Source organism: Cynara cardunculus, assembly GCF_001531365.2.
Source record: "Cynara cardunculus var. scolymus isolate 2C chromosome LG 11, CcrdV1, whole genome shotgun sequence".
Classification (NCBI taxonomy): domain Eukaryota; kingdom Viridiplantae; phylum Streptophyta; class Magnoliopsida; order Asterales; family Asteraceae; genus Cynara; species Cynara cardunculus.
In genome coordinates, this window is record NC_037538.1 from 12657267 (window position 1) to 12672170 (window position 14904).

The 14904-nt window shown below is 35.0% G+C and overlaps 1 protein-coding gene across 1 annotated transcript; it reads right to left on the reverse strand.

The window, feature by feature from the left end:
- Window positions 1-52: 52 nt before the first annotated feature.
- LOC112521754 lies at window positions 53-13529 on the reverse strand. The gene is made up of 17 exons (XM_025130750.1): window positions 13238-13529; window positions 12921-13133; window positions 12618-12818; window positions 10655-10744; window positions 10391-10555; window positions 9995-10279; window positions 9562-9910; window positions 9409-9483; window positions 8841-9124; window positions 7723-7774; window positions 7331-7469; window positions 4850-5215; window positions 3854-4008; window positions 3188-3405; window positions 2013-2622; window positions 1071-1592; window positions 53-526 (listed from the first exon to the last, which is right to left on the reverse strand). The coding sequence occupies exons 1-17, from the start codon at window positions 13439-13441 to the stop codon at window positions 429-431; spliced, it is 4026 nt and encodes a 1341-aa protein (XP_024986518.1). The 5' UTR covers window positions 13442-13529; the 3' UTR covers window positions 53-428.
- Window positions 13530-14904: the final 1375 nt, after the last annotated feature.

Sequence of the window (14904 nt, forward strand, 5' to 3'; positions counted from 1 at the left end):
TTATAAAGATGGACGAATTTTTATCAAATTGCTAGTGTCTTAGCACCAATTTACAAGAAGACGACTGCAGAAAGAAATTTTTTTCAACTCTATCCTTAAAATTTCTACTTTGGGTGGCGAGTGATGCAGCAAAACTGCCGACATACAAACAAGTGATTCCACTATGAACCGAAAAGAACAATGTTATCTACTTGCTACAAGTTTCGAGTAACAAGCGATTAACCATTTAAACAACTGTACTTGATCTTCCATCACAATCTAACCGTCCGATACTAACAAAAAACTATAGTTTGCATGGTTTACGACCTCTTTTGTTCAAAGTTGCAAATTTCTGAAATACAATTAGTTTGACAAACCAGTCATTCAGAAAAGGAATAGGTTTACATCCAACAACGACAACAACAACAATCACTTTACCTGTCATATTTCTAATTGGGTGGCGTAGCCAAATCACTGAGGGGAACAACTGAAGTAGATGCAAACTGCAGCGATAGTAGCTCTGCTCTGCTATATTTCAACCTCTCATCTGTTACAAATCATCGATAAAATTTGTAAAAAGGTATTATTTTACGATTAATGGTAAGGAAGAAACTTGGTTGTCATCCAATCATGTGTGGGTTATAGACTTGTAGTAAATAATGCTAAAAGTGTTAAAAAGGCAAACTAGGTGGTCCAGTTGCCTTCTAACACTTTGTAAGTGAACAAATATGCAATTCCTTTTGATATGTAAAATATAATCTTTCAAATCATGTAAGCATATGAGAATTCAAAGAAGTTTTACTATATTAACTTGATAACAATAGTTTTCCAAGTAGCTAATTTCATTGTCTCAATGGTCACCTAAGCATGTGAAAAAGCTCCTGACAAGAAAAATCCTCTTTTTTGCTTGCGCAGTTACAAGCTTTCAATAACCTTGTTTTTTGCTTGTGGGTCCCACTTTTTTTGGAAAAAATTTAGAAAACGCTCTGATGAAAAAGTCCAGTGTGGATGCTCAGCAGGAAAATTAAAAACATTAATTTTTTATCGTTTTCTGGTCTAGAAATATCAACTTTTAAGGATTGTTGACATACCTATGATGGTAGTTATTTCAGATTTATGTGGCGAAGCTGAAAATCTTCTCTGCTGTGAAGTCCTCGTAGTTGTATGCAATGGAGAAGGATGTTTGGTGTTTTCACTGTCAGATGGAAACATGTGTACAAGTTCATGCCTTACTTCAATCTCAGGATGGCGCTGAAGAAATGACATGATAACATCCTTGGTTAATAGCCAACACCCAGTTAAGTCCAGCACTTGTAGCAATGATGGAGGATTGAAGGAATCAATTCCTGCATTTGTTAGAACAGCATCTCGCATGGTGAGAGTTATCAACTTTGGAATAGATGACAGGTGGTGCAATGATGCATCTGTTAGGAAACTGCTTCTGAGCGAGAGATGATTAAGTTCTTTGAAGCTCGATAACGGAGTGACAGCTTCATCCCTAAGTGGGGTTTCTTCCAAATCTAATTTCTCTAATTGCTTGAGATTTTCAAGTGCTGTCAATGAGAGATCACATTCTGCATCCCTACCACTCGGTTGAATGACTTGAATCAGACCTGGTGAGTAAAGTAATCAGTTAAATATCATGTATATATATAGGGGAATATGCAACAAAGCTTGACTTGGTTCCTATTTAGCATAACAAAGAATTCTTTTTCTCAATCAATGTAACAAAGATAAAAAAAATCCTATTTTTTACCCATTTTGACCCGTACCCTGCTGATCTTGTAACACTTGATTACGTGGATGTCAAGTTTATTCACATCATTAAATGTTACAAAGATCAAAACGTTACCAGTCAAAGGTGTGCAAAATAGGAAAATTTTAAACTTTTTTGCATTTTGATGCATTTTGCTGAGAGAATGAGAGAAACTAGAACACTGATGAAATGTGGGCTTTGGCATCCCTCGGTCTTCTTTTTGGATTGCTTGCAGAAAACTGAAAAATGCAAATGACCAAAATCGATGAGATTATACCTCTAACATTTGTACCCTTCATGTTGACAACTTTTAGGGAAGGGATCATGCCGATGTATGAGATAGCAAGATCATCGGTTGGTGTGGAAGACAATGATATAGTTTCAAGTTTCGGAACGTGCCCAGGTAAGATCGCAACTCCAGCTGAGCTCACTCTCGTATTGCTCAGATTCAAAGTTTTCAAATTTGCTCCTACAGATGCTACAAATTCGAGTGAATCATCTCCAATAAGGTTACCACTGAGATCCAAATATTCTAGGGAATGCATGCAAGACAAAAAAGAGAGGTCATGAAGAGAGGAGTTAGATAGGTCTAAGAAAGATAGGCAGCTGGAATCGAAGTATGAAAAGGCTCTGGTGATATCTTTGAACAAAGCTCCGGCAAGTATAAACTTAGATAATCGAGCCTTATTGCCTTCTCCTTTAAACAGAGAATGTATAGTACAATTGCTCATGTTTAGGCATGCAATGGAGCTCACATTTGGCAACACCGCGACCTTGGTCCAAGCCAGGTTTAGAAAGTTCAGATTTGGAAAAGTCACAAGAATAGCTGCACCATCATTGGAGATATCACTTCCCCAGACATCAAGGTACTGTAGATTTGTCAAAACCTAAAAAGAATGCAATAGATGAGCGTTACAGAAGCATACTTATCGACATCTTCAGGAATTGCATGGTGTAAAACAAAGGGTACAACTTTAAGGAAAATGCCATGTTGAGTTATCAAATGGTGGTTGCTCATAAATATCTTTCATTTGGAAGGGTGTCCCGGGCTATGCCCAGACTAATCCCGGCAAATTGCGGCTGTAAGACATCAGCCCTGATAAACTCAGTTGCCACAATTGTTGTGGATGCCTGGAATTAAACCAGGGCAGATGGGACATTCCATCACATCCCCCCTGGGCCTCAACCACGCCACAACCCTTGTGGTTTGCTTATAAACATTGCTGTCCAGTTAAAAATCAAAATCTTACTAGTGAAGAGCTTAATGTAATTAAACATGTTTAGTACTTAAGTCAGAAGCGTACTAAATTATAACTTGTTACTAAAAACGCGTTTACAGAAAGAAAAGTAGAGACACGAAGGGAAAAAGGAGAGCATAAACATACTATCAAGACGCACACTGAAAGGATTGAACATAATATGTTTTACTAATGCAGAAGAGAAAAAGAATACCTGAAGAGATACAAGGGCCACGTCATTAATAAACAAGCCACCCAAGTCCAACTTCGATAATTTCTTAAGCGAAGAGAGAAGTGTAACTCCATTTGTGGTGACACTTGTTTCTGATATGCTTAACCTTTCAATAGTTTGTATAGACAGAAGATGTTTAATGCCGGCATCATTAACTTTAGAGCATCTAGAAAGGTCCACCTCCATTAGATAATTCATACCTGAAAGAAGACCCGAAGAAAGAGTGTATTCATGAAACTTGTATTGAACAAAGGATTAGCACCCTCTCCACTTATATTTATAGATTCAGAGATTTTGCTAAATCTATTATGCATTTGTACTCTAATAAGCTTTGTAGAGCATGTATGCTGAAACACGAGCAAATAAGTAATCTTCACCCTCTACGGAGTATGGACAATTAGTAAACTGATTTAAATTGCAGGCATAATGATAAGATGTCATACATCCTGACTGGATCGTAATACTTTGGAATGTAGGTGTTTATGGGAAAACTTAATTCAAATTCAATAAAAGTAAACAGGAAAAGAGAATCAATAAAAGATCATCGTACAAAGAGAACTAATAAAAGAAGAAAGGCCACTAATGCCATGGTGTGTTACTACAAGGAATCAAGTTTGAAAAGATGACAAAAGAATGCATATGGCATACCTGAGAGAGCCCAAAGTGCAGAACTGTTGATTCTATGACAATCAGAAACATTTAAAGAGTACAAGTATTGAAAGGCGCCCAGATATGCCATCCATTCTGCATCAACAGAGCTCTCACCTCTCAGATCAACCTTCTCTACACTGTATTTGAACACTCTACACAAAATATTGAAATTTTACCTAAATCAATAAATTTACTAGGTTTGAATACAGGGTGACATAAATATTAGAATAAACCAAACGAACCCAGTATATCCTACTCAAAAGTAATATAAGAATGATGACATATAAAAGATATTACTGCAAGTGAATCTACTTTACAACTAATAGTACTTGCATTAACAACAATATGGCTTATTTATTGACCAGAAGACAACCAACAAAAAATCAATAGTTAGTAACAGATTATATACATCAAAGAGCTGTACATCATAAGTTGTCATAAGAAAATATAAAGAATTCCCTAACAGGATAATTAACACACAAACAAATCAATCAAAAAAACGACTGCAGCAAAGCTTGAGATATAGGGATTCAGCTGATTTATGAGAATTCAGAAGTTTCTAATAACATATTCCAATTTCAGATATCTCATGTATAAAAGATCTTTTAAATCAAGTTGGAAAATCTTGAAAGTAAATATTCTGCCTCGCTAGGATATCTTCCTATTCTAATTGTCAGCATCGCAAGATCACAATTTGCATATCAACCAAAAGAGCATTTTTATCATATCTCACAAGTAAATCAAGTGAACAACAGACCTATATCCAACTAAGTTATCTGCTGATAGCAATCTAAAACCTAAATAACTAATGAGACTTACGCAATTATGCATCTAAACACGCATATCTTCAAATCAAGTAATGATTTAACCATAACTATATTCCTACTTAACATCACTTGCTTTCGAAAATCATTAGCATTCTCATAGCTGGTACACATGTAACAATCCGTTCAGATGGTAAAATTCCTACATAGTGATGGAGAAAAAACTTACTCTAGAAGAGAAGGATATAGGAGGCGGCGGCTTAGAAGTCGGTGGAGTAGAGCTTCGGCGAGCTGAGATGGCAATCGCTCGAGAGTCCGCCGCTGTCTTCGCCAAGTCTCGACAGCGTCACCGCTTTGTGTGGCCGCTTCGATGCACAGACGAACAAGAGGACTCTCCAATTCCCCTCCTTCCATAAACAAGCTCCGATCCGCCATTGTTTCACTAGATTGAAACTTTCTCGGATCACTAGACAGATTTTCAATTAGGTATTCGTATATTTGCAAAGATTTTATATGAAGAAACCCAATCGGAAGACCGACAATTCTTGCTCGGACGTAATGGTAATGGTAATTGCAGGTTAGGGTAACACTAAATCTGGTAATAAAAACAACGTGTATATATATATATATATATATATATATCCAATCCAATAAGGTACATTAAAATTTGGTATTTATTATCCAATGAAGATAAACTAATCAATTTTAATATTAACGGGGTAATTTAATTAGTATCAATTTAATTGGTATCAATTTAATTGATTGATAGTATCATACCAACTATTTAAATTTGATTGGTATATGATATTATAAATCATATACCACTAGAGGTAAGCATAGACGGATACTCGTCCTATTTGACAGGAACCAGAACCAGTTAAAGCGGTTCTTGAATTTTTGGAACCGGAATTGGAACTGTAGGGAACTGGTTCTGGATACATGCTTCCTAAAATATTAAAATTTTGTTATTTAGAAATAAAAAATAAAACATTGTCAGACCACTAAATAAATAAACAAGAATACAAATTATACGGAATAATGATTACAAATATTGTTTAACGATTACAAATCATATTAGACTAATAGTAAATGTTGAAAGTTTAACGATTACATACTATAATTGTAAATGTTCAAAGTTTAACTATGAATCCAATTAAACACACAATTTAAAAAAATACTAATCATTTTATCTCAGATTCTGAATCTCGTTTCAACTTCTTGCATACTCATCGCATCCTCAACTTCGTACGGTACCTGTGAATAATTGAGTGCTAAAAAAACTACACAAACTTGTAAAAAACTGCACATATTTTAACTAAAAAATGCACATATTTTTAACAAAAAACTACACAAATTTTATATAAAAAACTGCACATATTTTTAACATAAAACAACACAAATTACATAAAAAACTTCACAAATTAAATTTTTTTAATTGAAAAATACCGGGTACCCGGTCCCAGAGGGTAACGGTTCCGAAAAATTGAGAACCGGAATCGGAACCATTCTCAATCGGTTCCGTATTTTAGGAACCAGAACCACTCATATCGGTTCCGGTTTTGAAACCAACAATTTCAAGACAGTTTCGGTTTCGCGAGCGGGTACCAGGTTCCGCTGCTCACCCCTATTAATACCACAATAATATCATACTGTATCAACTTATTTTTAATTAAAGTTTACTTAATAATATGATATATTTTGATTTTTAAATTTTTAATTATCCTCTTTTCAGTTTTTCTTAATTGTAATATATATATATATATATATATATATATATATATATATATTCAACTTGATTATATTCATTCATCTAATACTAAAAACCTTAATAATTATTTCATACCTTCACAATCCATCGTACCTTCTCAATGGCCCAAAATCTTGAAGTATTTATGAATGTTGTAATATATGAAAGTTATTTGAATGCTTATATAGATATGATAAGTGGTTAAACACATATTAATATGTTAATTGAATTCTCGATGGTTTTAGTTTATCTTGATCTAGTTGGTAAAGATGTCAACATATAAAAAATTGTAACTTCAACTTTTACGATATTGGTATAAACCAGTACCAACATGTACCGATTGGAGAAAAAAGGGTATAGTTGGTTAATACATTGTACAAAATTTTGTATATCAATTATGATTCGTTGGTAGCGGTATTTGAAGGAAAAAAAAACATGGTACCATATCATACCATGTTTACCTCAGTGGATTGTTTTTTACACACACTTAAGCCAAAACTTATACCCAGAATCATGATGATTATAGAAAATTTTGTTTCAATTATTAATAAACCAAATGTTAGATCTCTTCGGTGAGACTTTTAGTCCATATACATATGTCATATTGTTATACTTGGATAAGATATATATCTCGACCAATAACCAAAGAAACCAAACGTTTAGGGTGTAAGAAATGCAACCTGCTGCATCATAGAACAAACGGTTTGTGGATATAATTTGTGTTACCAAGATCCTAATACCATCTTCTTGTTGATTAGGCTCAAGCGTGTTCCCTGTATATGGTGATTGAAGAAAATGTCGATGTAATTTCCCTTGGATTTGTGCACAAACGGAGAAAGTCTTTGTGTTTCTTTTGTTACTTTCAATTTTGATCTTAAAGACATAGTGGTCCTTGGGTAAACGAGTTAAACAAGCTTTGAGAGCATCAAGTTGCATCCTGATTTCACGCAGCAATATCCATACACAGATTTTAAGAGTATCTCCAACAGATTTTCTAATATAGAACATCTCCGACCATTGTTCCCAAAATCCACCGCCGTATACGTTGCCCTCCATGAGATTCGGAGATCCAAGTTTGATGGATCAAGCAGAATGTAACACCCTAAAACTTAAAACGAGGTAAAACATTTCATACCACTTGAAATTTCAACAAACATAAAGCAGCTTAAACCCATGAAGGGAAAGTGCGCCAAATAGCACCAAATTCAAGAACTGAGACATAAATAACAACCTAATAATCTAATTTCAAAAGGAACTAGATTATAGTCGGGTGTTATTATATGTTCCAAAAATTCAGCATCCATTCGAGTGCTTCCCGAAACGTCTACCCCTTGATGCCTCTAAGTAGCATCAACCAAGTCCCTTAGGCGGTTTTAGATCCGCCACTAGCCCACTCACTAGCAAGACCTAGAAATCACATAATCAAGAACAAGTATTACGCTTAACGCCTAGTGAGATCACCCACAAAAATAACTCTTAAGGTAGATAAGAGAAATAAAAAGTGTTACCTAATCCGCAATAATGGTACAATACTGTGTACCACAACAGGTTGTCCCTACCTGGACATTGTACACACAAAGTACCTCTCAATAATGGGGGAGACCCGTTTCCATCAATGTGGCGGGAACACAAAAGCATTACTACATAATGATGTTATTGGGACTATACTCAGTTTTAGTCTCATTCATGGTGTCACTTCAAACCCACATTTACCCTTAGTGTCTACTCCAAAGAGTTCCACCTCAAGGAGTCTTTTTGTCCACCCATTCCTCTAGCCAAATTTCACCTCAAAGTAAAAGTGTCGTAACTCACCATAACGCATTACAATGGAGCCACAAGGGTTAACATGGCGGCAAACCCAAGCCCTGACACCATAACAAGTCCATAACGAGTTTTTTTTTCCAAACCATGCGGTTTGAAATGAAGTGTCCAGACCGGTCAAACCAGACAACAAAAATACAATATAGATACGGCGATCAAGTCATGTTGCACAATCTATATTCATATTGCAGACTAAGGAGATGTTGCCAAATTTACAGCAGCATAACACAAAGAAACAAACAACTTCAAAGCTGTTTTGAAGTAAAAAAAAAAGACATAACAAAGCACTGAAAACAAAAAACACGACTCTGAAATCTCTCTGTTTACCCTGTTGAGAGGTATAATTTTCTTGTATACTTACTCAACTTCATAATGTCACTCACTTTCCATATTTAGAAAAAAAAGACCTAATGAAGGAGGAGGAGAAAGAGGATGAGCACTTGTAATAAACTCTCTTCACTCCTTTCTTCCTCCATTCTTCAGACCTTATTTAAAACACCGGAAAAAAAAACCCGAAAGTTGCACCTAAATTCAGTGACTTCTCGAGGAGTTTTAGCTTTTAGTATACCTGCACAATTCTCACAAACCCCATAAAATCGTAGCTTGTTTGAATGCGTTTATCACTCATTTGAACTTCAATCTTGATTTAGGCCAATGTGTAGCTTGAGACCGAGACTTCTGCTTGAGGAGCAGTATGGATGTACACAAACTCGATGCTTTTGCCTGCTGCTAATGAGCTTACCCATGTTGGGAACCCGTAGGAACCTCCGGTGGTCTTGGTGAGACCCCAGATTGGACCGTAGAGTTTGGAAACTGAGAGGTTCAGGTTCTTGATGGTCTTGCCTGATTTGTTGGTTACTATAGCTGAGTATCTGTAGTATGTTTTTCCATTAGCTACCCATGAAGTTGTAGCCTTTTGTGTGATTGCAACTGGAGCTACAAAACAGAGAAAGTTTTTGAGTCAGAATCATTCGTAAAGTAAGGCCCATTTACGTAACATATTGAAGGCTGCAACAACTTTGAACTATTGGTAAATTAAACCAAACAAGCCAAGTATATCGCACCCAAAGGTGGAGTTGGGGTGAGATGTACGTACACGGTACACCCAACCTCTACCCTCAAAGAATATAGTAGTTGTTTCCATAAAGACCCGTATTTGATAAAATGGGTAACCTCCAATATTCCGAAATTTTCAAACTTTATTAAGAAAAACACGATACCTGCAAATGGGGATACTCTAGCTTTTGGTGTAGGCATTGGTTGAACAGCAGGTTTATGAATTAGAGGAACTTCAACTGCAAAGATATCAAAGTTGCTATAAAATTCAAAGACAAAAAGGGTATTGATGACATTTCAAGCGCAATGAAATCTACCTGGAAGGAGCTGGTTATGACCACCATGACCCCCGTGTAGCCGAGCCAAGACACCAAGAAGTGGTGCATTGTTATAAGTAGCAGGCTCAGTCTGCTCGTAATTGTCCCTTTGGTCCGCAAAGTTGTCATAGGCATCAGGACCACCAACAATGGCACCAGTCAAAAGATTCGGGTCGCTTGCTTTTCGGCTAAACCACGTAGCATAGCCACCTCTGCAGCTAACGAACGATGGGTTAACCTTAATCGACACAATGGAGGAACCACGGTGGTGAACTTGTTGAGGGAAGTTGTTTCCATATCCAACCATATAGCTTGTTGCTCTTGGGTTGTCTCCAAGAATATAATCCACCTTAAATAACATAAAAAAAAGGTCACATTTTGTAATCTTTTTTATTCTATAAATAATCTCGAAATAAATCAAACTTTTGTTCACCTGAGACTTGGCAAATGCAAGAAGCTCGGAGGGGGCAACACTGCCGGAAGCACAGTGCAAGTCTTTCCGGGCAGAAGTCAGGTAGTCGGAATACACAGAGAGAAGGAAAGACGCACTTGTGACAAACTGCAAGTTGTTCCATCGCTGCCGGAAAATGAGACCTCCGGGAGTCCTTTGAACATTGTGGTTACTCTTGCCCATGCATGAACACATGAACATCTCCGCCTTTTCTTGGTATTTCCCGAACACTGCCGAGTTACTGCCAGCTTTCCCTCCCATCAAAAACTACGTACAATAGGTAATTTAGCAAACTTACTTAAGTGTTACGATGTTTTCAAGACTTTTACCTAAATGTTTTATAACACAGTAAAAATTAACCGTAACTTTTTTTTTTACCTTGGCAACAAGGGTCTGAACGCCGGCGTACTTAACGTCCCAACCGAACTCGGTCATGGCCCACCCGGTCCCGCCGAGAGCATCGCCATTTTCACCAAGGTAGTTCAAGTAATACGGTTCATTTGTTGCCTTGTACAACCAAGCAGCTGCCCAAAGTAATTCATCCTGTTTTTTCAAAAAAAAAAACAAAAACAAAAATAGAAAATGAGAAGGGTAAATATGTAATTAAGGAAAGGGGTTAAGTTAAGTGGTGTGATGACGTACGGCGTATCCACTGACAGATCTGTAGTATTTCTGGGCCACGGAGATGCTGCTGTCATATTTGCCCCTGTATTTGTCGGCAAATTCGAAGAGCTGGAAAGAAAGATGCAGGGGTAAGATTGGAAATTAATGAGAGTATGCATTGATGGGTTGTACGCTACTAGCACCGACAGGAGGAGTGTCACGTGGCAAGCGGTATTTATTTGCTTTTCAGCTGAATAAATTTAAATCGGTTGTGTGAGCCCACACTATCCGTGATAGACGGCACGGCAACCACACCCAACACCTTTCAATATAACTTCAAGTTTTACCTTTTTCCATTTTTCACCTATTTATTTTCAGAAATATGTCTTTCTAATAAAATATTTAATTATTTTATCTTTTTCTATTACTATTTTTTATATTTTATTAATATTCGCCAGACAAAAACAAGAATGCTTTTTTTTAAATTATAATACAATTTAAATCCAAAATTGTTGTTTTATAACTTAAAAAAATTAAAACATTCAACACCATGAGTGTTCTTTATTAATTGTGTCATTTTGACTTTATTCAAATCACTATGTTTTAATTTAAAAATTATAATATTAACTTGATGTGTAATTTAATAAATATATTTTCTTAATAATGACAAAAATAAAGTTTTAAAGTCAAAAAAAATACAACAACAAATACAGATCAAGATATTTAATTTCAATTTTTTAAGTATATTTTTAAACACCATTATTTTGTCACTATGTATCCAAAATTATATATATATATATATATATATATATATATTATGTGAAACAAAAATACAGAGTTGCAGGGACCATACAGTAAGTAAATGTACTTTTAGCACATAAATGGACACTGCACATGTGAGTGTATAACGGATTTGTAATGTAAATTGAAATACTTGTATTTTATGCACAAAAGACTTGTACATCGAGTATGAAAGCATAATCACTTAAATAACCTTAACAACCACCCTGACACTTTACTCATAAAACATTGACTGTCTCTATTATTTTTAAACCGCTTCACTAATCTACGCCACCCTTCTTCTCTATCATACGCCAAAAGAAAATTGTGCATATTTTTTTATTTTATTTTTATATGGTTTATCTGTAATTTTTTTATACCAAATATAACTAGTTTATCAGCTATGTTATAAGCCAGTTTGATAGAAATAGGGAATGTCATGCGCATCTCTTTTTTATGGGAAGACTAATTGAACCTTTTCATGTATGACTTGATCTGATTCTGACATTAAAAATGGTGCAAATAACATTATTTCTTTTTATTTTAGAATCATATTAAATCATGCTTTAAGATGCAAAAGTAAATCTTGATGTTGATATGTGAACTGAAAATTAATAAGTAGTGGTGTATTTAAGGGGTGTTTGGGATTGCTTATTTAAAACAACTTTATGTTTTTTTTGTAAAAATGCTTAATAACTTATGTGATATCAAAACAAAGTTTGGTAAAAAAAATGTTTGGATTAGCTTATAGCGGTACCAAAAAGAAATAAGCTGATAAGTTGTTTTTTAGTGTTTGACAAATTTTTTCTTATATATATAAAATGACGGAAAAAAACAATCTTCCATATTATTGACAAAAATTTATATCAATAAGATCAAAAATTAACAAACATTAATAAAAACATGGTTAAAATGGTAATAAACAGTTTTTCACAAGTCAGAAATAATTAACTTATCAAAAACTGCTTATTACCGGTTTGGCACCGATATAAACAGTTTTATTTTTCCTCATCCAAATACTAGCATTTAGATTATCACCGATAAAAAACTGAAATAAGTCAAAAAACACCTAAAATAAACAATCCCAAACACCCCCTTAAATAATCGAAAAGAGTGCAATAATTAGTTGTACGTTTGTGCTATTATGACTTGTACCATCTCAACTGAAAGGGACAAAAAGGGGTAACTATGGGAAAGCATGAAAGATAGAAAGCAAACGGACCTGGTGGGCATGAGTGAGGAGTTCTCTGGAATAGGCGGGGTTAGAGTGGCGGTACACGATGGAAGCGGCGGCCATGGCGGCAGCGGTTTCTCCGGCAAGGTCGGATCCAGGATTGTTTTGGTCAATTCTGTAAGCACTTCGTGAAGTGGTCATATCCTCTGGCCTTTGCCAACAATAATGGTCTGTGTTACCATCTCCTACCTAAATCAATCAACATCAATTTCGTTAACACAAACCCCTAAAAAATGGATTCAAAACATGTTTCAACCAACAATAATTTGAACGAATTTGGGTGACAATTACTTCTCCATATAGAACATGAGGTTGAGGGTGAGCTTTTATGAGGTAATCAGTTCCCCACTTAACGGCATCCATGGCGTGACCGAGTTCGCCACTAGACGCCATTTGCGAGCCATACTCTAGAATGCTCCAAGACATCATCGTGACGGTGAACGCCATTGGAAGCCCAAACTTCACATTATCACCTGCATCATAATAACCTCCGACCAGATCCACCTTCATAACAAAAAATCATCAACACATTAGTTCATAGAAAACCCTAATTTCACGTTCCATTGAAAATTCTGAAGAATAAGGAAGAACAGGAGAAGGTGAATTACCCCATTGGGCTTGCCATCATAGAGACCAGAGTTTCCTCTCCATTTGACTCTTTGATTATCAGGGAGATAACCAGATCTCTGAGCTTCAAAGAAGAGAATGCTCTTGGTGAGTGCTTGGCCATAATCATGTCCACCTGCTAAAGCCAGAGGTACAATCCCAATAAGCAGAAACAGAGTAGCTCCCATTCTTATGAAATTCTCCATTAAAACTGAATTCGAAACAAAAAAAAACACAATGGGATGCGTTCACTCGACAATGTTCGATTGGTTTATCAGTTTAAAATCGTCTGATAAACCAATTCCAGAAAGAGAGATGGAAAGGGGAAGAGTTTGTGAAGAAAGAAGAGGAAAAGAGTGAGTATATATGGAGAGTGGAAGAGAAGGTGTCTCATATGAACACATACCCATAATTTGTATATAAATTTAATTAATAAATGAAACTCATTAAATTTCAACGGTTATAATTAATGTTTTAAAATGTTAAAAACCAAATAATTATTTGATGGCCGTTTTTGAATTATTATTATTTTAATTTTAAATTTTTTTAATTAACCTGGATATCCAACTTGTTATGCGAGCCGACTAATCTTAGGATAATCATCTGTTTTGTAGATAGTTTGGAGTCATCACATTTAAAGTTTTTGACATTTTTAAATTTAATTAATGAGATAAGGAAAATAGAAAGGGACAGAACAAAAGCATGTGGGTTTTGGTTGATTTCATTTCCTGCGAAGGATCGGTGTTGGAACAGAATTTAATTTTATATTTCCAATTAAATCGTAGGAGTTAATTGCTGCACAAAATCCGGAAGAATAAATTACTCTCCAAATATATCCATTTTTTAATTTTCAAAATCATTTTTATGATGTTTTAATTATTAAATACCGTATTTTAATAAGTCTGATTGAAATTGTAAAGACCGTCGGAAATCTCTTATTAGTTTAAAGCCTGCTCCTACGGCTTGCCTTTTTAAAGATACTGTTTGGCTCGACCCGAGGGAGGGGACGATGAATACACTGATTATTTGGGTCCGATCGTGCAAAAGTCACACAAACCAGATCATTGTTAAATTAATAGATTCTTTAGACAGTGAAAAACATCTTCAAAAAATTTAAAAAATAGAGAATAGAATGTCAAAATCTTTATGAGAAATTTAATTCGAATTCAAGGTATTATTTATAATTTTTTTAAATATAGATCAGAAAGTCAAAATCTTTATAAGGAATTGTATTTAAGTTCAATAGATTGTTTATAATCTTTTTAAAGACAGAGTTCAAAAAGTCAAAATCTGTATAAGGAATTGATTTTAAGTCCAAACAGATTTAGAAAAATGTTACAGTACATAACCAAAAGTTAAAATCTCTATAAAGATTAGTACTTATGGTGCGTTTGGTACGCAAACAGGACAGGACATGACAATTGTTCAGCGTTTGGTAAGACATGACAGGACTATACAGAACTGGTTAACATGACCAATTTACCCTTAATGAGCTGTTTAATGTTTTTTTTCCCACTAATTAATCAATATAAATGTTAACAAATACAATGTGCAAAGTATAACTTATATCAAACCACTACTACTTGCAAAAATACATTTGCAAAAATATATTTGCAAAAATACATGATTTCATAATCAACTAATGATATATGAAAAAAGTAAATATAAT

What these genes read in the sequence shown, in the direction of transcription:
- LOC112521754 (XM_025130750.1), bottom strand. Translation starts at nt 13,441, where the DNA reads ATGGAGAATTTCATAAGAATGGGAGCTACTCTGTTTCTGCTTATTGGG. An exon ending in CTCATGTTCTATATGGAGAA is followed by an intron (nt 12,819 to 12,920) that starts GTAATTGTCACC and finishes TGATTGATTTAG; the next exon opens with GTAGGAGATGGTAACACAGA. An exon ending in TGGCCCTTGTATCTCTTCAG is followed by an intron (nt 2,623 to 3,187) that starts GTATTCTTTTTC and finishes CATTCTTTTTAG; the next exon opens with GTTTTGACAAATCTACAGTA.